This window comes from Sceloporus undulatus, chromosome 3 (assembly GCF_019175285.1).
Source record: "Sceloporus undulatus isolate JIND9_A2432 ecotype Alabama chromosome 3, SceUnd_v1.1, whole genome shotgun sequence".
Classification (NCBI taxonomy): Eukaryota; Metazoa; Chordata; class Lepidosauria; order Squamata; family Phrynosomatidae; genus Sceloporus; species Sceloporus undulatus.
In genome coordinates, this window is record NC_056524.1 from 212,623,440 (window position 1) to 212,651,271 (window position 27,832).

General features: G+C 41.0%; 1 protein-coding gene across 1 annotated transcript in view; it reads right to left on the reverse strand.

The window, feature by feature from the left end:
- The window catches only part of LOC121925513 (armadillo-like helical domain-containing protein 3), a 65,131-nt gene that overhangs the window by 2,030 nt on the left and 35,269 nt on the right, over window positions 1–27,832 (reverse strand). The window contains exons 14-19 of the mRNA XM_042457740.1: window positions 19,900–19,993; window positions 15,534–15,635; window positions 11,700–11,758; window positions 8,855–8,920; window positions 2,846–2,916; window positions 681–740 (exon numbers count right to left, since the gene is read on the reverse strand). Of these exons, the coding sequence (XP_042313674.1) occupies window positions 2,887–2,916; window positions 8,855–8,920; window positions 11,700–11,758; window positions 15,534–15,635; window positions 19,900–19,993 (351 nt within the window). The 3' untranslated portion in view covers window positions 681–740; window positions 2,846–2,886. The remainder of the gene's footprint in view (window positions 1–680; window positions 741–2,845; window positions 2,917–8,854; window positions 8,921–11,699; window positions 11,759–15,533; window positions 15,636–19,899; window positions 19,994–27,832) is intronic.

Sequence of the window (27,832 nt, forward strand, 5' to 3'; positions counted from 1 at the left end):
AACAGCTGAAGCTGTTTAATATTGTTTTCAGGACCAGGAATGGGGGGGGGGGTTTGAGAATGGAGATTTTCTAGTGTATTTGTTTTGCCATGTTAATTGCTATGCATTTATTGTTATTTTTATTGTTGTTGTGAACTGCTTTTTGCTATTTATTGCTAGTGTGATTTGCTATGTTTTTTTGTTATTGTTATTTACTATGTGTTTTTTTACTATTGTAACCCACCCTGATTCCTTGTGATTGGGTGGGATAAATAAATTTCGTTGTTGTTGTTGTTGTTGTTATTGTTGTTGTTTGTTATTATTTTATTATTATTATTATTATGCTGAGTAATGATTATCTCACAATCTTTCATCCCACATGCATTCGTGGGTTTTTGTTTAGTGTATTTAGGCTCTTTTATTTTGTTTCCTTATGCTCTGAAATCCTTTCAAGCTTAAGGCTTTTGCTCTCTTTCTGTTGATTAAGTAATTTAGGAAAGCTCTCAGAAAGAATGGCATTCATTTCATTTCAATTTCTTGGCACATTGAACAAAAGCGTGAGGCACCTGAGTTTCAAGGAAGCCCTGAAATTGGGCAGGCCTTCTTCTGGCCCCAGAAAATGTAATTTTAGTCAAAGCTGAATTGACTGCTTATGAATACTTCAAAGTGTTTCAGGGCCCTATTCACCAGCAATTACTTACCCATAAAGGTCCATGGGAAACTCTTTCATCATATGCGTTATAATAAACTTACCATCAGATCTGGAGCAAAAGATACAGAAATAACCACTTGACTATGAGTCTTAGAACCTATAACCAGTTTACTATACCACAATTAGGAGCAATCCATACAAATCGAATTAAGTAGCAAGGAAGGAGAAATACTTGGTGGAGAGACTGCATCCTGTAGCCTATTCTTTATCTTTCACACTTATGTGGGAGAACTGCCAGCATTGACCCATAATCAGATTATTCAACAATTTCATAGACTCCTAGAATCTTAGGCCTGTTACAGACAGCCAAAATAAAGCTGCTTCGAGTCACAGTGGAGGTATGGTGTTTCAATGATGCATGCGTCCTAAGAGTCCAGAAGTCGCACCAAAGCCACACTCCAGCCCTAAGGACTGGAGCGTGGCTTTGGTGCGACTTCTGGACTCTTAGGACGCCTGCATCATTGAAACACTATACCTCCACTGTGACTCGAAGCAGCTTTATTTTGGCCTGTCTGTAACCGGCCATAGAGTTGGAAGAGACCACAAAGGCTATCTAGTCCAACCTCATCTGCCATGCAGGAACTCTGAATCAAAGCATACCTGACAGATGGCCATCCAGCCTCGGTTTAAAGACCTACAAGAGGGAGACTCCACCACTCTCTGAGGGAGTGTGTTCCACTGTTGAACAGCCCTTACTGTCAGGAGTTCCTCCTAATGCTGGGGGAATCTCTTTTCCTATAGCTTGCATCCATTGTTCTGGGTCCTGTATAATTTAATTAAACTAGACTTCAGCTTCAATTTATTTTATTTTCCAGGAATCAAGATATGATTGTGAGAAATGCCTGCTTTGAGAGGAAACTCTGTGTTTTGTTTTATTTATTTATTGCACTTACATCCCACCTTTCTCCCAAATGGGATCCATTTTTTCCATTTAAGTGCTAAGCATCACATCTGGCAAATGCTCCCACCTTCTCCACTGTCCCCAAATCACAAGATACTTCTGATGCCTAGAACTGCAACTATTTCAAATATTGTCACCACTGAAAAAAATCCTGAAGGAAACAAGTTTTAGAAAATTATTGTGATGAGGGATAATAGGTGTTCCTTGGAGCTATGGACATGATCTAAAGCAGAATCAATTTGACCAAAGTAGCTAAAAACGTTCATTTATTCTGAGCCAATACCGTGGTATAATATCACCATGTTTCCATAATACTCCCTAATTTGAGGTGCATATCTGTGCATTCTAGGATGGATGAGGTAACAAAGTATTTTCCTGTATTGTTTTTCCCCCATTGTATTCAAAAGACTGCAGGAAGAAGAAGCTTTAAAATAGTGTTCTGAGGACAGGTGCTACTCTGCAAGTTATTGGTTGGCAGTCCACATCAAGCTTCCAGGAAAGACAGAAGCAGTTATAGTCAATGGCATAAATACCAGCGCCCCGCATTATAGGTGGGCACGCCATACGCAGCTTCCAGCATACACTGGAAGCTGCGCCAGAAATTTTTTTCTTATGACCGGAAGAAGTAATGGAGTGTGTACCGCATGCACGAGTCCTGTTACTTCTAATGGGCCTCGAGCTACACATTTTCCCTTACACAGGGGGGTCTGGAACAGTTCCTGCATAAGGGAGGGCACACTGTATAGTGCCAGTCTCAAGTACATTGAGAGGAGGGAATTCTGCCCGACCCCACATCAAACAGCTTGAGAAGCACCGCTTTAAAGGGTCCCTTCATTCTGTCATTCACACTGGCTTATCCAGTTTTCCTACTGATAGTCTTTAGTACTTGATTTTATTAATGTGCCACTTGCTTGAGTATGTTAAATTTTAGTGCATTCAGTAACCAACTCTGGCAAAACAGACATGATAAGTCTCTGAAAACCTTTGGACTATGTATAAATGTATTACAATATGCAATGTATTTTACAACACTGCAACTAGTTTTAGGTGGATTTATCTTAAAGATTTGTTTTTCACCCCTGCCAGAAGAAAAGGATGGGGAGAAAAGGCTAAAGGATGCTATACTTGTAAATCATGCACTTCAGAATAAACTATCTAGCGACAGTATCCCCCAGATTGTTTCAGCTGCTCATCTCTTGAGCTGCTCTCATCTTTAGAGAAGCTGCTGACCAAATCTGTCCAAGTATACTTACCTAGCACTGCACAAACCAGAGGCCGACAGGGAAGGTTCTTGTCAGCACGCTTTCTTTCTGTGTCTCATAGGCTTCAAAACAATATATATAAATAGTCAGGTATTGTTGAACAGCATCAACACAGTACCAGTATCTCAGCTGTTTTCCACAGAAATACAAACTCCCACACCTTCCCATCTTCTATCACAGAGGATGCAGTACACAGAAACCAGGACAGTGGTGCCTCGGGTTACGAATTAATTCGTTCCGCCGCCGCTTTCGTAACCCGAAAAGCATTCGCAAGCCGAAATGCCATAGGCGCTAATGGGGAAAAGCCGCGATTTGTGCGAAAAAGCGCCGAAAAAGCACCAAAATTTTCTTCGATACCCGAAATAACCTTCGTAACCCGGAACAGTTATTTCCTATGGGATTTTTTCGTATCCCGGAAATTTCGTAACGTGGGTATTTCGTATCCCGGGGTCCACTGTATCTTAATCCAGGGCCTGATGCACTCAATCCTCATACAACAAATTTTACGTTAGCTGAGATAAGAATTAGCTGAGATAAGAAAAGAATTTATTGTGTTAAGATTTATTAATGGTATAAATGCTGCACTGCAGCAGGAAGAAGCCTAAACCGGTTCCATTTGCTGTGGAGGATCCCAAACCCAATAGACTCAAATCTCCCAAGCACCTCATAGGCCATCCCTGCCTTCAGTGAAAGCTATATCTGTGAGACAAGGCTGGCAATTTTAAGTTTCATAGCCACAATAAACTCTCTCTCTTCTTCTGAGTTTGGAAACTAAAAGATAAAAGTGCAAACTAAGGCCCGGTACAGACGGGCCCTTTGCAGCACACCCATGACGTGCTCGGGTTGTTCAGGGCAGGGCGTGCACACGCCCTGCAACCCTAGCACGTCATGGGTGCACCGCAGCTGCACGGCACCATCTAGATGGTGCATGCAGAGAACATCCAGCGCTCAGCGTCCAAACAGGGCTGCGCCGCTGGCACGTCATGACATGTCGCTGGCACTTTGGCGCGGCTCAAGTGGCGTGCAAAAAGGAGCTGCTTCCACACACTTCTTTCTTGCTGCGCAGCAGTACCACGCATTTAGTTGCTACGGCGCGCTGCAGATCAAGGAGAGGTGCCTCCCCGGTTGCCTCTTTTTGGCGCTCGTACCATGCCTAGTTCCCAGCAAGAAGTGTGAAAATGTCTTATCTATGAAATGTTACACCCAGATTGAAAAGTTCCACTCGCTTTCAAACTATTCTACTTGCCATAATGTAACCTTTCCCTAATCCTGACAGTTTGCTGTTGACATCCATGAGATTTATAATTTATGATAATTTCTCTCTTTTGTACACTAACACACTGATGTAGCCACTATCTGAGCTTTTGGAAGCTGCAATACCAGTGACTTTCTTCTTGCACATTACTCATCCACTACTAGAGAGAATAATGAGCTAAATTTGTCTCAAGTTTTTATCCATTGATTGGAAGAGAGCGAACTTCACCAACAGGTCACTTCAATTATCATTGGTACTGGAGAAGAAAGATCATAATAGGAAAGTTCCTCTGATTACTCTTGATACTTTGCTACAGAAATATTAAAAACTATGCTAAGATAGATAACAGTATAATAATATTAATAATATAATAATATTTATATTTTCCCGCCTCTTCCAGAGGATCGAGGCGGGATTACAGTCGCGCTAAAACACATACATCAGTATAAAATACATATAAAAATACTCAATAAAAATACATTATCTTAAAGCAAACTCATCTTCAAGTGTAATGCAGTAGATCATAGAATGAAGGTGTCTCTTACATAAGGTCAGGTGGGTAAGCTCGCTGGAAGAGATCCGTCTTAAGTGCCCTATTAAACGCTTCCAAGGAGGGTAATAAGACAGATCTCTTCTGGAAGGACCATTCACACAATTTGGAGCAGCTGCTTGTGAAGGCTCTCTGGGAAGTTGATATGAGCCTAGGTGATTGATGTTCTAACACATTCTTCCCAGTTATTCTTAGAGTGTGGGGCGGATTGTGTAGGGAAAGCGTTCCCGCAAGTAACTCAGGCATAAGCCATGTAGGGCTTTAAAGGTAATAACCAACTCCTTGTATTGTGCCCGGAAGCTAATTGGCAGCCAGTGGAAGAGATTTAGGACAGGTGTTATATGGTCAAACCTGGACGAAACCAGTGGACCAATCTGGCTGCCGCATTTTTGTGTGTGTGTGTGTGTGTGTGTGTGTGTCTTGTCCCTCAGCCTTCCCTTGCAGCCAGAGCTAACAAACAGCTGGGAGACGGGGGGGGGGGGAGTCTGCCTCCCTGTTTGAATCCCTGTGCGTTCTCCCCTGTGTGTATGTGTGCGTGCGTGCACGTGCATGCATGTTATCCCTCAGTCTTCCTTCATAGCCTAGCAAACAGCTGCTGAGATAAGAGAGAGAGAGAGAGAGTTTGTCTCCCTGTTTGAGTCCCTGCACGCTCTCCTGTCTCTCTCTGTGTGCCTTATCCCTCAGCCTTCCTTTGTAGCCAGAGCTAACAAACAGCTAGTGAGGCAAGGGAGAGAGAGAGAATATGCCAAGGCTTGTACCCCGTTTTGCAAGCCATGAGCTTCAGAAATCCTGGAGGTGAAGAGAAGAAAGGGGGGGGGGGTTCTGCAAGCCATGAGCCTTGGAAGTCCTGGTGGTAAAGGGAGGGGGAAAGAGAGTGTGTGTGCTGAGGTTTGTTTCCCCATTTTCCATCCCAAGATTGTAACCTTTGGGAGAGGTCCAGAGAAAGAGATGTAGGGAGGGAAGTGGTGCTTTGTTTCCCCCCTTCAGATCTTTTGTAATGTGTCCCAGTGTTTGACCCTCAACTTATAATAATAATAAAAATTTTATTTATATACCGCTTTTCCATTGATCAAAGCGGTTTAACAACATGTAAAACTTACAATATAAAAACATCAATATATTAAAAACACAGTAAACAATAAACCATATCTCATGCCAGCTCAACAGTGCTGTCAGAAGGGGGGGAGAGCATTCGGGAGTCAGGAGTCAGGGGTATGCCTGCTCAAAAAGGTGTGTTTTCAGCCCCTTCTTAAATTGGACTAAGGAGGTGGCTGAGCGGAGCTCGCCGGGGAGCGAGTTCCAGAGCTTGCGAGATAGAAGGCCCTCCGGGTGATAGACAATCGCCTCCGGAACTCTACATTACCCCGGCTGATGAGTGCCGGGCGGTATGGAGAGAGGTGGTCCTCCAAGTACCCTTATCAATGAGTCATATTAAAATCCATTATTTTGGCCCCAAAACTGCCCTCAACATATTTGTGGTCAACTTATACATGAGTATACATGGTACTTTCCTCTGCCTAGGATCAGCAGCCATAAACATCCTTTCTCCTACTCCAAATCAGCATGCATGTTCTCTCTCTTTCTTATATACATATATCATCCACTTACATCACCAGGATACCTCATTGCCCCTCACAGCATCCCACACTGTTCCTGGGTGCCAACTCCTGTCTTTACCAAGTTAATCTCCACATTGTTCTACACCTCCCTCCCTGTCTTTACAAAGCTACCCCTCACTGCATTCTCTGCTGTCCCAACAAGCCCCCTGTTGATTCCTCTCTGCCCAGCTACTTCACAGCCCTTCTCTTTGCTCCTACTTTTACTACCTTTACTACTACTTTTTCCCCATACTCCAGTGGAAATGGGGTTTCCACTTTTTTCCCATTTTGAAACATTTATTACAGGAATTAGGCTTGCTACAAAGCACACAGCACCAGCCAAGACTTCAGCCATTGCACTATCATTAATTTCTCCAGCCGGTTTTTCCAGCATAGCCCTAGAAACATCTGGGGAAGCTAAAAGTGGATGATATATGTATATATGAAAGAGAGGGAACATGCATGCTGATTTGGAGTAGGAGAAAGGATGTTTATGGCTGCTGATCCTAGGCAGAGGAAAGTACCATGTATACTCGTGTATAAGTTGGCCACAAATATAAGTTGAGGGCAGTTTTGGGGCCAAAATAATGGATTTTAATATGACTAATTGATAAGTTGAGGGTTAAACACATGTGTGAACTGCTTTGATCTGGAGGAAAAGCGGTATACAAATAAAAGTTTATATATATAGTTTATAAAAGGACGGGGCACCTGAAGTCAGGGTCAGTACTGTGTAACATGTCCTGACACATGAGAGGACTTTATAAAAGGACAAGAATGCATAAGTACCAGTGGTTGACTGCACAAGCATTTAGTTGGTCAAAGTCACTCTAAAATCTTCCTAGGAAAGGAAGATCCTAGAGAGCCTTCAAGTAGATAGTAATGGAATTCAGAAAGGGAATATATATGAGGGAAAGACCCTTGAAAGTAAAGAATCCATACCAAGATGCCAGAGGAAGACTCAAGGAGATGGACATTCCAGAGCCCCCTCAGGATGAACTGAGACATCTAGGTTATGCTGAGGACCAGTTCACTGGTACTGGTTAAAGTGTCCATGGGTCAAATCCTTAAACACGGGCTAAAGAAGGATATACTTAATAAACAAGTAAACAAACTAATAGTGTAAAAGTCCTAGAGAGCATGTAAATGGTAATAAGATAAAGAAAACTACAGTGTGCCCTTGCTTAACATGGGGGAGCCATTCTCGACTCCCCCACGCAAAGCAAATTACACATATGCTTGAGCCCCATTTAAACGAACGGGGCTCGTGTATGTGGCAGTGTGGCGGTGCGCGACACAGGCGCGCACCCTATTAGTCCCTATGGGACGCACCTCCCCGTGCGGCTTTCAGCATATGCTGAAAGCTGCATAAAGCAGCTTTACTGTTACTGTATTCACTGTGCTGTCCTTGGTGAAGCAGCAAAATACCATTTTGGCTTACTTATTCTGTAATTTTGTAACTTAGTATTCTATAAATGCTAATTTCCACCCTACACACACTTAAAAAAAAACAGCCTGTGTAATTGTATTGCTTTATGCTGCCTGCAGTGTGACTATACCTAATTATAAAGAGAAAAGAGGTGCAAGTGAGAATATCATCCTAAATTTTAACAATTTCCAGTGAGATAGATTCCTAGGAATTCCACCCTTCTGACAACAATTAGGTAGAGAAGATATGCCAAAGACATTGCCCAGGGCTCTGGGAAGGTTATATTTTCAAAAATATTTAATTGTAGATTATCTATTATTTTAGATTCTATTAGTGGCAATGAAATTAGCAAATTTGTACTATAAGAAAACTAGAGCAAGATACGCAAAGAAAATACTGACTGTTCTAAGTACTTTAAATTTCAACCTGTCTGGCATTTGTCTCACTGAGAGAAATTGGGCATGTAGAACCTGTTTTACCACAGCTCTTTTTGCAGTTTTTTTGCAGTTGGCAAATTACATATGTCTTATGGTTTGTTTAAATCTCTCCTAAAGCCATAAGAACATCAGTAATTTTATCAAGAGCAAATTTCTAACTCCATCATATCATGCCTGACAAGCAAATCCTTATACAAATCTCTAAATTGGAAATCAAGGAGCATCCTGCAAACTTGAATATTTGTGCTACTGCATACATAAAACCACTCTTACTCTAGTTTGTAGAGCATACTCCAGATGAATCATTTATTAATGTAGTTTAAAACTGGCACTCTGCAGTTTAGCCTGGATTCCCAGACACCCAAATGTGGATCAAGCCAATATTTTATTCAGTATGTTTGTTCATGTTTAGTAACTGGGTGACATATCTTTATTATGGGGGAGGGAGGTTACATCTGCAGCTCCATGTTAATCTGGGTCTTTTGGGGATTAATTTATAATGTTCTACTGAATTAGAATTACCTCAAAAAAGCTCTTTAACAAAGTCAGTTATTTAACATACATTAAATGGTATTTAATCCACATTAAGGACATTTTCAAATTTTTCCTAGACCCATCATCCATACTTGAAACCAAAGCACTTGTTCACCCAAAATTACAAAAAAACCTAAGCAACCAACGAATCTTTATTCCAAGGTTGTTAAACCAGGTCTCTTGATGGGAAGACTCACCATTCTGTGCAAGTTGACTCGGAAATTCATGTTGTCATCATGCAAGAAAGCATTTGCATATTGGTCCTATTGAAGAAAGAAAGAAGCTGTAAGTATGGTTACTCTAAAGCAATACTGAAAGACAGCATAACTGCTGAAAATACAAGTAAACAGTAGTTCTGACCAACAGTTTCCAACTGACCTCTGATTTAGTTGACTATCCCACTTCAAAAAATGGATTATAGTGAAAGCTTACACAAACAACTATTTTGCCTGCTCTCCATTGGTAATCCTAGCGGAAAGTATGAGAAAAACTTTAGCATGCTCTGTAAAATTCAGACAAAGCTTCTCTTGCATCTTCTGAAAGGAACAGTGAACTTTAAAGTGGAACTCGGATGAACCCATCGTTAAAATTATTCCAAACTGATCCACCAAAAAATAATTAGTCCACAGTCAGATCCTGTTCCATTATCAATCCTAAATCAAATCATGCTTTGTACAATGCAAGAATGAGATGAAAAACTCATTCCACTTTACTTCTGTAATCAGTATGTCCTGGTTAGACTATTTTGTACAAGGTACTTCAGTAAATTAAAGTTACAGTTAGTAGCAGTTTTTAATGGAAGAAGTAGTTAATTCTTAACACCATGAAGTGCCACTTCAAAAATTCAACACAATACACAGTATTCTTACAAGGCAACCTTCCCCTGCCTGGAGGCTTTCAAATGTGCTGCCCTATGACATTCATTCATCACCAATGGCTGGGGCAGGTGAATACAGGGGAGCTATTATAGGCAGAAGGGTCTTGCCTTAGTACTTAGCAAAACATACTTTCTCCCTTTCTATAGAGCACAGCTGGGCAAAGTACATGACGCATGTGGCCCCTGGATCATACTTTTGTAGGTAGTCCCTGAATTCCTCCACCAGCCCATATATATATATATATATATATGCGCGCTGCAATTTTTCAGCCAGGTTTTTTACTCAAAACCACATAGAAAGCTGCCCAGAGTATTTAAAACATACCAAAATATTCATCCTAGAACCACACACTACACCCAAACATCTGTGTTTTTTTTCTGCAGCCCTTCTCACAATAGTGAGAGAAAATGACACAATGTCACTTCTTATCACCATTTTGAGAAGGGCTGTAGAGGAAAACAGAGCTATTTGGGCTTACAGTGAGAATTACGGCCATGGCAGGGTGGTTGTGGGGATAAATGACCCAGGCACCCATGAGATTGCCCACCCTCACGTTAGAATCGGTTCTTGATAATATTTTTTATCCATCAGAAAAATATGACTGCCTTTGGAGATTGGAAAACACCAGGGCATAGCATCAGAAGCCAAATCATGCCTATGCTACCTCCTTCCCACTTTCATCTTTCTCTCACTTGACCAAAATACTGTACCTTTTTCTTACTTTGGAATAATAATAATAGCATTTGATCTTCCCAGACTCCCCAAACTGCCCTTTCTCTGTCATAAAATATGACTGAATCATCCCTACAAGAAGCCTCCAGGAGCAGTGCTTCACCTTTTAAACAGGCCACAGGTGCACCCTACACTGTTTGACATTTTCAAAAATCAGATATGGGTTTCTGGGTTTATTTGTTTGGCATTTTTGACAGCCTATTATGGCTCCTCAGGTTATTGGAGATGCCCCCCCCCCCAGGCCCAAAATCTACCAAAGATATCCACCCTCACTCTAGAACTGCCTCTCTTTTTTCCCCATCATGGAAAGCTAAGTAAAAGTAAAAAGGTAAAGGTAGTCCATTGACATGAATGTCTAGTCGCAACCGACTGCAGGGGGTAGCGCTCATCTCTGTTTCTAAGCCAAAAAGCCAGTGTTGTCCGAGGACTCCTCTGGTGGTCATTTGGCCAGCATGACTGCACTGAACACTGTTACTTTCCACTGAGAAGTGGTACCTATCTATGTACTTGCATTTGCATGCTTTCGAACTGCTAAATTGGCAGAAGCTGGGACTAGTGACAGGAGCAGCACCTGGGTCTCAAACTGGAACACCTGGGCCTCAAACTGCCAACCTTCCTATCTTCCAGTCATTAGAATTGGCATCTTAACTGCTAAGCCACTGCATCCCTACTTAAATAGTCTCTCATAAATTCATTCAACCATTCAGTGTAGGAATACATTTGGCCCTCTCTTTCATCAGGCTTCTGATTTGCAAATATGACTGCCTGTGGATTACCACACCACACATCATTCAAGTATGTGCGTACACATTGCCGTCACTAAATAAAATGATCATCCACATTTTTCAGCATCTGTGGGGCTGCCTGGAAGTGAACCTCCACTGAGTGTCCACTGTATATGTAATAGAAAAGATGAAAGAATATTTTCAGAGTGTTGGGTGGTAGCAAATGGTTAACTTTCAGAACAACATGGACAACATTTCAGCTTCCAGAAGAAAAGAGGCTAAGGTGCAGTACAGACCGCCGAAAAACGTTTTTACTCCAAAGGGACGGCATGGCACAGCCCCCAAACTGTGCACCGTCTGTCCAGAATAAAAAGAACCTGGAAAAATCAGGTTCTTTTCCCACCGGCATAGTTACGTCGTGAGCGTGCCAATGGCGCACTCGTGACATAACTGGCATGGCTATGTGTCTGTTACGTCATAATGGCGGTGCCAGTGCACACAGGGCGACACCATTATAGTACCGCCAGTACATGCTAGGGTTAGGAGCCATGCAGTTGCAGCGCAGTCCCTAACCCTAACTGCACCACCACCATGCCACAAAGGGCCCATCTGTCCCAAGCCTAAGAAATGCCAATATAGCTTCAAGTCATAAACTAGAGATTAATGCATGTGCTAATGAGATGAAGTATATAGGCAAAAGGACCTACCTCAGCTATGCAAGTCAGGATAATCAGACAAAGTTTGCCGCTATGGAGCCGGTGTTCATCTGCAAATGAACAGCAACAGGTCTCATATGAACCACTAAACTTTGATGTGCCAAAGTGTCAGTATATGGATCAGGAAACATATAGCTCCACAAACAGAGCAGAGCAAGAGGTGAGATACTAGCAGCACTTCATCCACTAGTGTCAAATTGTTACTAGAGGCCTATAACAAAGTGTTTGCTTTCAAGCAAAAGATTTTTACCCTCTTCTCCTTTTCCATCTTCAATATTACTGTATATACTCATGTATAAGTCTAAAAATGTTGTGAAGTCGAAGGCTTTCATGGCCAGCATCCATGGTTTTTTGTGGGTTTTTTGGGCTATTTTGAACTCTTCAAAAACATGGCCACAAAGCCTGAAAAACCCACAAAAAACTCTATAAATTTTAGTCAAAAAATTGACCCAAGAAATCTGAGTCAACCTATTCTCGGGTCAATATACGTACTGTACTTTAACTGTTATGTATATAAAAAGGAACCATCCCCTGGTGAAAGGGAAGAGTGTAATCTGTCCTGGAAGCATTGACCCCCTTCTACTCTCTCATCCATCCAGCCTATAGTGTAAACACAAAGTTATTCCTGCTGGAATTTTGTAAGTTCTTTGGCATTGTTTTCCTTTGCTTTATAGATTCTTTGTTACATGCTCCTAAAGTTTACTCATGACTTATCCACAGGTCATATCAAAATCCATAATTGTAGCCCCAAAACCTGACCTCGACTTATACATGAAGTCGACTTATAGTTGAGTATATACGGTAATCATTTCTGCTGTTTTTTGACTATGGAATAAAGCCACTGGTCTTACTTACACTGCAAATATATTATTTTTGTTTGAATTTATCTTCATGTAGAAGTGAATGCACCAGATAATGTAACAAGCTCTCAGTGACTCACAGTGGCTCAGTTCAGATGATTACATCTTGGTTTAATAAGCCAGGATATGCCTGACCTTCATGCAGACTTTTTGCTTCAGATTCTTCACTTTGTGCACACAGGGAAACAAGCCAGAAAGCCACAGTTTAGCAAAGCTTGCCATTGCATCTTAATGGGCAAACTATGTTTAATGGCTTCTCAGTAACTTATATAAAGCCATGATTTAAAGTTAGCTTCCAAATCCTACCAGGTCTTAAAGGCATTAGCCATAGCCCCCCAGTTAGATGTAACACTGTCACTGCTAAATATCAAACAAAGAGGAAGGATAGGGATGCACAAGCCAGAGGTTCACAAGTTCCTTTCCTGTCATGATAAACCATGATTTATTGGGACATTAAAACTATTCCTACGGTCACTTATTAGTGATATATAGCCATATATGGGTATATTTAATGGCAGGTTACACTCCTAGTCCAAGTGATGACAGTTTAAAAACAAGCTAAAATGCATCTTTTCAAGCAAGGAAGAGGAAGAAGCCCCAGAGAGTGCTATTACCCTGGAGCCTTGTTATCTTTTCACTGCAAACTCTTGAAGCTTACTGTTCAGGTGCTCCTACAGTCATGCTTCTTCATCAGGAATTGGAAGGCAAGCATTACTGCCCAATGCTGAATACTTGAGCTTTAGATTACTCACATTAAAGGTGAAGTAGTATGTTCAGGCACAAACTACTGGATATGAATCTGCACCTATACAGAGTAAAGCTTTATGCTGTAGCACTGGAATAGATTACTATTCTTTACAAACCCTAAGCGTATCTTAAAATAGACATCTCCCCTGAGATGTCAGTTTTTGCTCTTTGAAACATGCCAAACAAGAGCTGTAGTGAAGTTCTGCTAGCAAAAAGTTTTATGCAGGTATGTACCTGACAAAGAGGGGCACATGGGAATATTTAACAAATAGGGGACACTAACATGGAAAGGGTGCTCAGTGGGATTTATTTATAAAATGTTAACCACCCTGAGAATTTGAGAGGTGGCCTAAGAATCAATAACAAAACAATAAGAACAGTGTGGCTGCTGCACAAGATGACACACCACTCCAGCTGTAACAGTCATCATTCAACCCTTCCAATGGTAAAGACAAAATTACTCAGCAATGATTAATTACATTCTGATCTAAAAACAAACACACAGAATTTAGAAACAATTCTAAATAAAATATTTATTTATAGAGGAAAAATGGCAGCTCTTTCTCAGAAAGAAAATTAAATTTGACTTACAGCACCTGTTGTTACAAAGCACAAGAGACAGAGACAGTGAGGTCATGTTGTGTCATTTAATGTTTCCATGCACCATTCTGATAACTGCAATGGAAATTTCAAAGGACTGAACGATCCACAACAGCAAGGCTTGTGGGGAACATATCTATAATTCTTTCTTAAGTTGTTATCAAGTCTGGAATTTTATAAAAATACCCCCAAAATCCCTATCCCAAAATGCATCTGTGGAGGTAATCAGGTGGCCCCCTTTCCCTGGCATCACTTGATCATAGGAGCCTCTAAGCAAGCTCTGCATCTATAGGGTGAAGTATGTCTCCTAATGACCCTAATGGAAAGGCATTATGGGAGCTGCCCCTTAGTTGCCATGGCCTGAAAGAGGAGAGACCACGTAGGCAGCAGCCTTACTTAGGAGCTGCAAACAGGAAAGATTCCTTCACACCTAGGAGACAGATTTATGACTGAGAGATGCTTCACAGATACAAGCCATTCCGTTTTCCCATGGCAAAGGATGCCTATAGATCAAGTGATGTGTAAATTTGGTGTTACTTTGATGTAGGACAAGAGCCTCCACTGGCTACGTGACTAGGAACCTATTTAAAACCCAGTTTTTCCTTTGTTCGAAGTTCCATGTTGGTGGCAGGCAGGCACTCTGTCAGTCTGCTTCTCCTGGTTCCATGCACCCCTTTCCCCATTTTCCTTCAGTGTTGCTGCATCTACCTTGATTCCGAGGGAAACCATTGCAGGCAAGCATTTCCATTAGAAGGCCTTGTGTTCTCTTTCCATTTTTCCTCCCTTTTCTTCTATTAGCCTTGAGTGATTGCATGAGTGAATGTATGAGTGTGAGTGTGTCCCCCTGTGCATCAATAAACTAGGGTGCTTTCTGCACCGGCATTTGGGACGTCCAGAGGACGTCCTATTTTTAAAAAGGGGCGTCTCTTATAGACGCCCCTGGGCCTAGTACGGACTCCGTCTGTACAAGATGGCGCCGGCCCTTCTACATGGCCGGCGCCATCTTTGTGTATCGGACGCTGAGCGTCCGTACGGGTCGCGTCCTTTGTGACGTAGCGAGTGCGCCCCTGGTGCCTCGCTACGTCGCAAATGCGACGGAAAAAGAAGCTCCATTTTGGAGCTTCTTTTTCGGTCCGCGCGGGAGTCGCGCCGTGTGGAGGCTCCGGCTCCCCCGCGGACCTACCGGTGGCGGCGGCAGAGCGCCGCAAAGTGGCCGTATGTACCCCGCCTAGATTAAAATTCAAAGACTTTGCCTTTGCCTCAGTTCCTGGAAGTTCTGGTCCCTTTGTAAACAGGCTGAGATTCGATCCAAGAGGGGTACTTGTAAGGAGCCCCATATTGGTATGTTGAGCTAATTAATATTCCCCAAAATTTGAGCAGATATCCTTACAAAGTCTCATCTGGCTAATATGAACTACAGTTTTCCTTACTTTTCCTTCCCTTCTGAACTAGGGCTTCATGGTCTCCAGTAATTGCTCATTATCATTTTCTGGATGTGAAGAACTTTCATCTCTATGAGGAGTCCAGGTATATTTTTTAATGCTGCCACACTTGTGACACCTTTTTTTCTTCTCAACAGATTTCAGAAATGAAAAGTTGTGCCAATACAATTGCTTACCTTTGGTGTCCTGCATGACAATGGAGCTGTACTTTAAGAAAGTTATCAGCAGGTTGCTGGTCTGCACATCAGCATCCAGAGGTAGCTCCACAGTGCTTATAACTAGGAAAGGTCAGATAAGCTTTATTGATCACCAGGAGTTTCCAAATCCTTCATGGCTTCCATTATGGCAGCACCAAATCTCACAGGCATTTTTCTTGTCTTCACAAATTTTGCAATACCAGGCAATGCTACTAAAAATCAACCAAGTCTTGGAACAAGATAAATAAAGATAAACTGGCTCATTATATCCTAGGAATAAGAGAACAGCTTCCACAACAAAAAATTACAGAACTGCCCAAGGAAACAGATGTTTTTGTAGTATTTTACCACCTGCCTAATATCCTGTTCTCTGGGAAGAATCACAGAATCATAGAGTTGGAAGAGACCACAAGGGTCATCTAGTCCAACCCATGCCATGCAGGAATTCACAATCAAAGCACCCCTGACAGATGGCCATCCAGCTTCTGTTTAAAGACCTCCAAAGAAGGAGATTCCACCACACTCTGAAGCAGTGCGTTCAACTGTCAAACAGCTTTTACTGTCAGCATGTTCTTCCTAATGTTGAGGTGGGATTCTTTTCCTGTAAAATTGTAGTCTTAAATGATAGAAACTCAAAAACTTTAATTGGATTGTTGTTGTTCCTAACTGGCCATCCTAAGACAACTACATCATTGAAGAAATATTATTCCAACATATTTTTCACTAATTCCCCTTTCTTGCAAAATCTTTTCAAATATTTCAATAACCACTCAAGGTCTTTATCCAAACATGGGATAAAAGAAGAAGCCCAGATCCAAGCTTCACCTGATACCCATGCAAATATATCATTTTACTCCCTTTACTTTCCTTCTAAGAGTATTAAGGGGCTAGCCTAAAGAAAGAGACTCCTCCCTCCCTAACTGTTATCCTTCAGCCTGTGAGGGAGAGAATAGGCTAGCCCAGCTCCATCAGGGCTAGCCTGAAGAAAGAGCACCCTCCCTCCTTAACTGTCATCCTTCAGCCTATGAAGGAGAGAATAGGCTGGCCCAGCTCCACCAGGGTTAGCCTGAAGAAGAAGAGCCCTCCTGCCAGTCCATCTGCCTTGGTCCAGGGCTCAGAGATAGAGAAGAATGCTGGACTTGATTCCCCCCCCCCCCCATTTCCTTCTCCTTTTGTGTCGTATCTTTTTAGATTGTAAGCCTGAGGGCAGGGAACCGCCTATTATCCCCTCTGTTGTAAGCTGCCCGGATTCCCAGTGACTGGGCAGCATATAAATAAATCCTATTATTATTATTATTATTATTATTATTATTATTAGAACTAGCAGATGTAATATCAGAGTCACTGGCAATAATCTTTGAGAACTCCTGGAGAACAGAAGTCCCAGCAGATTGAAGGAGGGCAAATGTTCCCTTCATTTAAAAAAAAAGAGGGGGGACCCAAACATTTACCACATGGTTAACCTGACATCAATACCAGGAAAGATTCTAGAACAGATAATTAAACAAAGAATCTGTGAGCATTTAGAAGGGAATGCTATAATTGCAAAAAAGTCAACATGGGTTTCTCAAAGACAAGTTGTGCCAGACTAATCTTATATCTTTTTCTGATAAAATTACCACCTTGGCAAATTAAAGGAATCCTGTGGATGTAGCATATCTTGATTTCAGTAAGGCCTTGTGACATTCTCACAAAAAAAGCTAGTAAAATGTGGCAGTGACAATGCTACTATAAAGTGGATATGAAACTGGTTGACCAACCAAACCCAAAGGGTGCTCTCCAAAGGTTACTTGTGAAATAGTACATGTGAAAGGTATCTAGTAGTCCTAGTAGACAACAAATTGAAGATATGGCAGCTAAAAAGCTAATGCAATTCTAGGCTGCATGAATAGAAGTATAGTGTCTAGACTGAGGGAAGTAATAGTACCACTATAGTCTGATTTGTTCAGGCCTCACCTGGAATACTATTGTCCAGGTCTGGGCACCACAGTTCAAAAAGGATGTTGAGAAGCTGGAGCATGTCCAGAGCAGGGCAACAAAATTGGTGAGAAGTCTGTAAATCATGCCCTATGAGGAGATACTTAGGGAGCTGGGTATGTTTAGCCTGGAAAAGAGAAGGTTAAGGGGTGATATGATAACCCTGTTTAAACATGTGAAGGGGTGTCATATTGAGTATGAAGCAAGCTTGTTTTCTGCAGATCCAGAGAAAAGAAACTGGAGCATTGGATTCAAACTACAGGTGAGGAGATTCCACCTCACCATTAGTAAGAACATCCTGATAGTAAGAGCTGTTCAACAGTGAAATATGCTTCCTCGGAGTGTGGTGATTCTCCTTCTTTGGAGGTTTTTAAACAAAGGCTGATTGGCCATCTGTTGGGAGTGCTTTGTTTGTGTATTCCTACATGCCAGGGGATTGGACCGGATGACCCTTGAGGTCTCTTCCAACTCTTTGATTCTACGATCAAAGGACTCCTGGACTCCTGGATCACTAATACTGTCTACCATTAAGAAGCCTATAAGCCTTCCTTTGTGCTAAACAGTACAGCAAAGTCTTATGTGCTTCTTCTTGCAGGGAAAAGGGTGCCACAATTGGGGCTTAAGAACCACATCCAATACTTCAAATATAATGACCAAATAATATATATTGTAAGACCTACATATATTTTGCTGTCTTTGCTTCTGTGGTGCAAAAGAGAGATTTGGGGAATAACAAAGTAGTTAAAGACTGGTCAGTCTGGTGACAAACACATTTTCTGTGTATCATTTCTCCACATTTTAACTAGAAAAGAGGCTGCCCTTGCTCACTGCTAACAGTGGCTACAGCTCAGTATCATAACCTACCATCACAAGTACACAACCTTCCCATAGTACCCGTAATCCACACAGCAATTTAGCTAATATGCATTCAGCAGTTATAATGAGCCCTTCTGGAGCTGTTATGATGCACACCATGAATGAATATTTAACAGCAGCAAGTGAAATCACTACTTAAGATACCACGGTGACAGGCATCTCAGACACAGTTCATGCAACAGAAAAAGCTGAGTCTTTTATTTTTTAAAATATATATATATTGATGTGTAGAAAGTTATTGTATATCATAACTTGCTCCCTGTAGCTTTGATTCTTTCAAAAAGGAAACAGATATTATTTTGAAGCTGGAAAAAAGTGGTTAATCAGTGTTACGAGCAAGAGGCAGAGCAACTCATTTTAAACTATAAGCCTATTTTCAAAAATTAAGCAGTTGGGAAAACAACCAGAAACATACATACAGGGTCTCACCTAAATGCTAAAGATACAAGCCAAAAGGAAAAGTGGCCTTTCACTTTGAATCTGAGATATTTAGTATGCTATAGGGCATTTTGTTATTAAATTATAAGGCCCCTTATAAGAGGGAGGGGAATATTCCTAGCATCACTTTTGAAAAAAGAAATTCAAAAATTTAGAGGACCATGAAATAGATGGGCATGCTTTGAATGATTGAGAAGACAAGAAAAGGGGATGAAAGCATAAAGAGAGGACAAAGACCTTTCCTGACTCAAGTCAAGCTGAACATTCCTCTATTATTGTTAATCGACCTCCCAGCAGAAGGAAGCCAGTGCTCACTAAGCCTGTTTGCAATAGTCTGTGTTTGTCTATGTAAATTAGAGGAGTAAGGGGGAGAGAAAGAAAGAGGGAGTGGGCAGAGAGAGTTCTGAAGGTAAGCACAATTTTGCCTGCTGCATAAAAAAGTGTGTGGGTGGATACATTTGTAGTGGCAATCTTAAAGAAGTCTAAGCAGCTCCCAACCGTCAGCATCATATGGAATACATATGCAGAGAGGTAGAAGACATAATTTTTTTAAAACTGAAGCTTTTGATATCCATGGCAACCAAGAGGAATTTATTTTCCCAGAAAAGAATGTTCCTCTGCTAAACTATCAGAGTGACCTGAATAGCAGCTGTAAAAGGGTACAACAGGCAGCTCTTACCCTGAGATGCTTACAAACTGAGCTCTATTGAAATCTATCACATTCTTTAATTGAGCCATTTGTGATGCATAAAGCAGTCAACATACACTGGGAAACTATGCAGTCAGGTTTAAACCACCACACCTTTGAACACCCAATGATGAACTGGCTACTGCTTAAGGGCAACTGTCCTCCCACATAACAAAATCAGTCAGAGGACAATATTCATCTGGGGTCAAATTATGGTCATGTCACACAAAATCCTCATGCTGAGGTTCATTTGTTCTGGTGATGGAGTTCCAGATACAGTTGAAAATCTTTGCTTTCTGCAGACAAAATGGAAGGTGCTACCTTGTTCACATCACAGACAACCAGAAAATAGGTACAACAGCTCACCATCAGAAGAAGGCGGTGTGGTCCCAAGTGGAGTAACTGGGGTTGTTGGAACTGGGCTTACTGGCATTGTCACCAGACCAATTTCAGGATGACTCTAGGAACCAAATATAGATCAGTTAGAATCCATGTGATCTCCACTACCCAATAGGACCTGCACTTCAAAAGCTGTCAATTGCTGCCCATGCATATGGAAAGACTGAAAAGTATACCTTAGGTCTTCTGCCCCCCAAAACAAACAAAGACCAGAATCTTGTTGATATGCTATGCCAATGTAATGATCTGTTATGCTAGCAACTGAACTTTTAACTCAGGTTGTGCAGTAGCTCAAGAGGAGGTAAAGTAAAGCTGTCATTCTCATCACTGGGAAAAGAAGATTGGTACCTACCATAAATGATCATTCTAGGAAGGCTGAAGTAGCAATCCACAGCCATTGAGATATTCTCTTGTGCCAACTAATCAAGGCAGGAAACCAAAATTCCAAATCAGTTTTGTTACATAGCCTTACATGTTTTCCCCTTCAGTTTTGTTACATAACCTTCCATGTTTTTATCCTTAATAATTATTCATAGAAAAGAGCCAGGATAAAGTGTAATTATACACACACAAACACATTTTTTTTATTATTGCAGCAAATGATGGGATAGATTGCTCCTTCAGCCTTTCTAGATTTATAATTCACAGTAGGTATCAACCACTCATTCTCAGGTCTGAAGGACAATCCACAACCATTGGGATATACCCAAGTTGAACCTCTAATAATAATAATAATAATAATAATAATAATAATAATAGGATTTATTTATATGCCGCCCAATCACTGGGTGGACTGACTGCCTGTTTCTTTAACCCCTGCTTGTATAATAGTTCGTCCAAAGGCTGCCTGCCCTGACTTAAATTTGTCACCTTTATAATGTCTGATAAATGTTGATGGTTCCTTCCTCCAACTGCTTTACACACTTCATTCAATGCAAATGTTATTCTGAATGATGCTGTTGTGGCCATTGATCTTGTCAAATGGGCCCACATATGCTGTGGTCTTGGAGTTCAGGAGTAATCATAGCACATGTAAAAATACAGTTTTTTCACCATCTGGAAATCATCAATTTAGTTCCCTTGAATCCTAAAGTTCTGGAATGAAAAGAAACAAAGCTTCTGTACACCTTATTGTTTTTGTCCTTTCTAAGTAAACCTTGGCCATCCTCCTAACATCCAATGAATGCCACTGTCTCTCTAGCAGATGTACTGGATTTGGACAAAACATTGCTAGTTCTAAAGTCTGACTCCTACCTATGTGTGACATAAGACTTCAGAAGAAATGAGGGATCAATTGTCAAAGATAATTTGTCTTCCTCAAACCTGCACAAATTAGTTCTTACCGACAGATATGCCCTCCTTGCTGAAGCAATTGCTATAAGAAATACTTTAAAAGTCATTAACCTCAGAGATGCCTCACAAATTGGCTTAAAAGGAGCTTTTGTAAAAGTACTCAGTACCAAATTCAAATCCTACATAGGGAACCTATGAAGGACTGGTTGGACTTGTGAAGTCATTCCTCTCAAAAATCTCCTGACATGCGAATGGGTAGATTAAGGCTTCCCATTTGCTATCAGCATGGATGACAGACAGCAACCTGCTTTTTAAAAGTATTAGGTCTTAGACTTTTGTCTATTCCACAAGTCTATTCCACTTTTCGTCAAAGACAAGATATCACCTGTCCAAAATTCTTCTAACACTAAATTCTGCTCACAACATTTCCAGAATGCCCTCCAAGTGGTTTCATATATCCTCTGCTCTGACTGCTATCTAAATGCTAAAATGGTGTTTGTTACTGGCTCTGTGTATCCTTGTTGCCCTAAAGTTTTCCACTCAACCTCCAAGGGACTAGATCTAACCATTGTGGGTTGGGGTGATAAATTGAAACTTGAGTTAACAGAACTGGTCCAGTAAGGATATCCAATAAGAATTTTCCACTGACACATATATTAGCAGAGGATATCAAGATCTGCACAGCCAGTGTGGTGCAACTGAGATTTTTGCTTTTCAGAATTCTCCATTCTGAAAGTGTAGGGAATGTATAAAGTCCCTTCAGCCAAAACTTTCTCTTAAGCTTTCTCCCCAAATAATAACTTTCTCTTGAAGGGAATGTTTACCAAGCTGGTTCTTGATGTCTGGTCAGCCTCCCAATGTTTTAGCCACAAGGATCTTCTATCAGCTGTAGTTGTCATAATGGAATGCACTGCAAATGTCTCACATCAGGAACATACTGAAGTACTTCTCTATCTTATGTAATAATCTTTGAACCATTTAAGCACTTACATCTTCTAAACCCACTATTTCTTGAGCCCATGGAATGGGAAGTCCTGGCAAACATGGAAATTGCAACTGGTGCTCTAATGGATGGGGCTGAAGCCTCTTGAGACCTTCTTACAACTGGATCTATTCTTTTTTCACCTATATCTTTTAAGAATGTGTCCCCTTCCCACGGAACAATAGCATTTGAAATTAAACCTGATAGTTTAGCTGTATCCACCAATGAGATCATTAATTCATCCACTGCTTTTTTTCCTCAAATGTATATAATTTTTTTTTACCATTTCCTAGGAGTCTCTTAGAATTAAGAACTGTCTCCCATTCTGACTCAATTAATAATTCAGTAACAATTTATGGCACAGGAGTTTCTGTAGCACTGATGCACTTTCTTTTCCTTTCCCTTTTCTTTTCTGAGTTCTCACTTTGCTCTGGATTGTCCAGACCTAAAATAACATTCCTTTAATAACTCTTTTGAAGTTGTCAGGATATAATAACTTACTCTTCTTTTGATCTCATGAATCCTCATCTGAGGATCCTACATCATCCAAATCCAAATCTCTATCTCAATCGCTTAACTCTACACTAGTCCCTCCATATTTGTGGCTTTGACTTTTGAGGATGTGATTATTCACGGATTTTATTAACATGTTCTCTCTAGGAATATTTAGGTCCTCCAGCACAACTCTATGATCAACTTTAACCAAACGTTGCACTGCAGGACCTAGAGATTCCTAAACAGAACAGTCCACTAGGCATTTGTAGCTCCTCCAGTGTAATTATATGGTAAATGTCTGGCAGATGTTGACCACAGATTGACTGGAGGACCTAGAGATTCCTAGAGAGGTGTTCTCTCAGGTAAAAACATAGCATTTTTGTGTGGTTTTTCCACATTCATGGGGGTTGTGTGCCCCTAACCCCAGTGACTGTGGAGGGACAAGTGAACCTCCTGCAGGCTTAAGTCTTCTCTTTCTGACTCTAAATCTGACATGTCATTAGCTTTGTCTAAACTGTTTTTTGCACTTAGGATATTTTTAAGGGGAAAATGCTTTGATTTTTCTGTGCATGTTCCTGGTTTCTCTGTAGGTTCCTGAGTCTGTTCTATTAACTGTTGCTCCTGAGAATCTTCCTGTCCATCACTTTTCAACTGTTCCTTATAGACATTCTAAATTCGTGAAGGTTGTATTATCATCATTTCTAAAATTAATTATTGCTAAATTAGAATAAGAATCAATTTCATTAAATTAATTATGTTATCCAAATTCACTGCAGTTGATATATTTAAAAAATTAAGGGTATTTTGAATCTCTTTTCCCATTTTTGGATTCATTCTTAAATTATGGGGTTTTTTGCATATCATGATTTTGTTGCTTAACTGCATCATTAAACCCTTTCGGTCAGGCATTGACCAAACTGTGAGTCTATACTTGAGGCCAAGTCTGGGAGAATACTGTAGCCAGGTAATTCAAAAATGTTTCCTTAATCACTCAAAGTGTGCATCTCCTCAACTGAAGACACAGTCATCTCTGATGGCTGAGAATTCTTAGTTTCTGTCTCTCCCTTCTGCCTAGAATCCTCCAATCCAATATGGCAACTGGAATGTGCAAATGACCTTAAATAGCTCTTTCTCCCTTTTTCCCTCTGGAGAGGCAACACTGGTAAATCTATCGTCTTCATTTTCTCTTTATTTTTAACTTTTTAAACTTTTTTAGCCTACTCTGAGGTAATTATTTTTGGTCTTGCTACCATAGCATTTGAATCTAAGCACTGATGAAGGGACCTTCCTACCCTATCACTCTCACTAGATGTTAAAAAAAAGTTCTTCATGATAGACTCCAATGCCTATTCAGAGGTATGTCATATCTTGCTCTATAGCTTGCACACTGGCAGCTGATTGAGCTGTTTTGGTATTAATTTTCTCATCCAGCAGCTTTTTCTATTTCTCTGATGGTATGCAGAGAATTTCTCCATCCCCATCTGAAACTGGGGGGGGGGGGAATCTCTTTCTCTTTTAACATTTCTCCCTGTTTGTGCTTAATTTTCTCCAACATAATGCCCAGTTAACTAGATTTTAATTTTAATTGTTGTGTTACAGAATGAGAAAGACAGGGAAATTGGAAATTCACAACCAGCTCGCAAGGCAAGAGAAGGAAAAGTGAAGGGGAGCGAGAAGCAGGCAACAGTTTGAATAGTTGTGGAATTTTGGTCTCGTACCTTGAGCAGCTGGCACAAGGGAATATCCCAATGGTTATGGATTGCTCCTTCAGCCCACTTGAGAATGACTGTGCCTTACTTCCTTCATAGCTGTTGTACCTGTGACTTTTATGTCCTGTCCTACCACTGTTGCGACCCACACCAGTATTTACAGCAGCACAGGTACCCCATAGGTTCTCAGTTACAAGAAACTGGCTTCTTCTGAGTCAAATGACTGGTCCATCTAGCCTGGTATTACCAGCTATGACCGGTAAAGGATCTCCATGTTTTAGGGAAGATTCCTAATCCTACCAGGAGTTCCCTGGTATTCCCTATTGGCATCTCATTAAGTACTAACTAAAACAAAACCTGTTTAAATTCCATAATCAAATGAGACCCATTGACAAGGTGGAGACAGCTGCTGAGAAAGCAAAATTTTCCTCCCTATCCTTATCCTGCCTCTCTCAATATATTTCTCTACATAGAGCAAGTCAATGTAACAGACCGCCATCCCACTGCTTAACCCAAGTGCAGTAGGCAAGGACTAGACTACATAAATGATAGTTACAGCTTCTCCCTTTCTTTCACTAGTTCTTCTGTGTCTTTCATCTCAACCATCAGCTTCCATCTAATTTCTGGTTTAACTTTATACCCAAAAGTGTTCCATTTTTGTCACTGTCATCCATGAGTACAGGCAACATTTCAGATCAACATATTATTTTATTTTATATCTGTCAGCGAAGTCTGTCTCACAGTGCCTTTCATATCCATGCACTTCCAAATGTTCACTCTGCAGCAAGCAGTGTGATGATTTGAAATGTGTTCTAAAACTACCAATCTGCGCTTAACTGCACACTTCTAGAAGCTTGCCATGGCAGAGATCTAAAATTTCGGCTTTACTAATGGACTCTTTATCAATCCATCCTGTAAGAGAATACACAGCCAACTGTTGTAGGCTCAGTTTTTGAAACCACCCTCTAAAGCAAGTTTTGAAAATAAATTGTCCACTGGAATATACAGCAAGCAAACTGCTGTGGGTCTGAACAGATGGGCCAAAATAAAGCTGCTTCGGGTCACTTTGGAGGTATGCTGTTCAAATGACACAGCATCTTAAGAGCCCAGAAGCTGTGCCAAAGCAGCACTCTAATCCTTACGACCAGAGCGTGGCTTTGGTGTGGCTTCTAGCCTCTTAGGACGCATGAATCATTTAAATAACATACCTTCAAAGTGACCTAAAGCAGCTTTATTTTGGCCTGGAATAAAGCTTGGATTTTCCCATTAAAGGGTTTTATAACTCCTGCGTCAGCTAAGTGGTAACAGCACCACCTAGCCACAAAATAATGACACAACACTTCTGAAACACAACTTCTAATATACCGTACTGTATATACTGTACTTGACTCAAAAAACCTGGGTCGATTTATCCATGGGTCAATGCAAGTGCTGTACCTCAAATCAAAATAGGAACTATCTCCTGTTCTGAGTAGAGTGACAAAAGGTAAAAGCTTAGTCCATCCCAGGAGAACCTCAAGGAAGCACCAAACCCCTCTATTCTCTCCACTGTGGTGCCGTTTCTGACCCTTTTGAACGCTCAGACAGGAAAATAGCATTCTTTGGCATCATTTTCCTTTTCTTCTTTACATCCTTTGTTGCATGCCCCTAAGTTTTACCCTCAACTTATACATGGGTCATATCAAAATTCATAATTTTGGACCCAAAACCTACCCTCGACTTATCCATGAGGTCAACTTATAGTCAAGTATATGTGGTAATATTGTGGAAGTCAAGTTCCATTTCTCAACCAAAACATATTCCTATTTAGCTCTGTTTTGTGGTTCAGTCTATGCAAAGCAGAAACAAACCAAATAAAGTAATTCAAACAGATATGGAATTACACATGTATTTGCTGTGCTTCCACACAGCATAAAATATGCACACATGCAAAGTACTCAGACCCCCCGGGTTGGCAGATTTTGCAGTACTGATGCCTTTGGAAATAAACTTAAACTTGATTTAAAACAATATGACAAAATTTACTGTGGTAGAATTAGAAGGTATACAGGAATGGGGCCCAATCTTGAATGAACTGCACTTTTCACCAGAGTCTATTAATGCCAGTTAGACATGTATCACAGAGACCTGGTTGGATGAGGGTGGAGGAGTTTAATTTCTCTCAGCTTTGTCCACCGGAGTTCTCTATGTTGCACTATGCAAAATATGGGGCAGCAGGGAGACAGAGTTGCAGTGGTTTATCAGGCGTCCAAGAGAGTCAGCATGGTGTAGTGGTTTGAGTGTTAGACTACGACTCTGGAGATCAGGTTTCAATTCCTCACTCGAGCATAAAAACCCACTGGGTGACCTTGGGCAAGTCACACACTCTCAGCCTCAAAATTGTGCCCATTCATAGAAACAATATACAGTGAGTCCTCGGTATCTGCTGGGGTTCAGTTCCAGAACACCCCTCCCACGGGTACCAAAATCTGTGGATGCTCAAATCCCATTATATTCAGTGGTGTAGTAAAATAGCATCTCTTACATAAATCAGTAAAATCAAGGTTTACTTTTTGGATTATGTTTGTGTTTGTGTGTGTGCGCATGTGTGAATATTTCTGAACCATGGTTGGTTCAATCCATGCACATGGAGGGGCTGACAGTATCTCAGCCTGTTTTAACTGCTGAAAGCTGCCTTTACTCCAAGGGCTGGGGAAAAAAGCAGCAATAACAATGCTGGTTAAAGAAAACCAAGCTTACATGATAAAGCAGGGTAAAAGAGCACAAATCAGGCTCTGATGGTTGCAAATGCAACAGTCACATCAATAACCTTAAATTCGGGTGAGGAGGAACAGGATTTGTTACTACCAGTAAATTAAACAAAGCAGATAGGCCAGAGATTAAAAGCAGCATTCAAAAGACCTTGGGGGAGATTTTATGAAGCAGGTTTGGACATCAGTCAACATTGAAAACTAATCAATGTCCTTGATTCTAAACAAAAGGAAGGAAATTTGTGGTCCTTCAAATATTCTAAGCTCTTAACTCCTGTCAGCCCCATCCACCATGGCCAATTGTTATGGAAGATGAGAGTGGTAGTCCAATGCCACATGAAAGACCATATCTTCCTATCCTTGCTCTAGGTGATTACACCAATCTCTACTGTTTCCGGCCCAAATGAAGAAGAATTTTCTTTATTTCAGAACATGTTGCCATTTTCCTAAAGTGCATCTATCTGCACCACATGGGCTGACCTACAGCACTGTAAGATGAAAACTATTCTGTATAGTACTAGCCTACCCAATAGCATACATTCAGCAAATAATAGGACATACACATCCTATTTGAGGGTCATTCAGCACAGGCTAGTCTGCAAACACCCCAGAAACTCAGGAGCTCATGGGTGGTCAGATCACCCTCCTGTTTCTAATTTTCTTTGTGGATG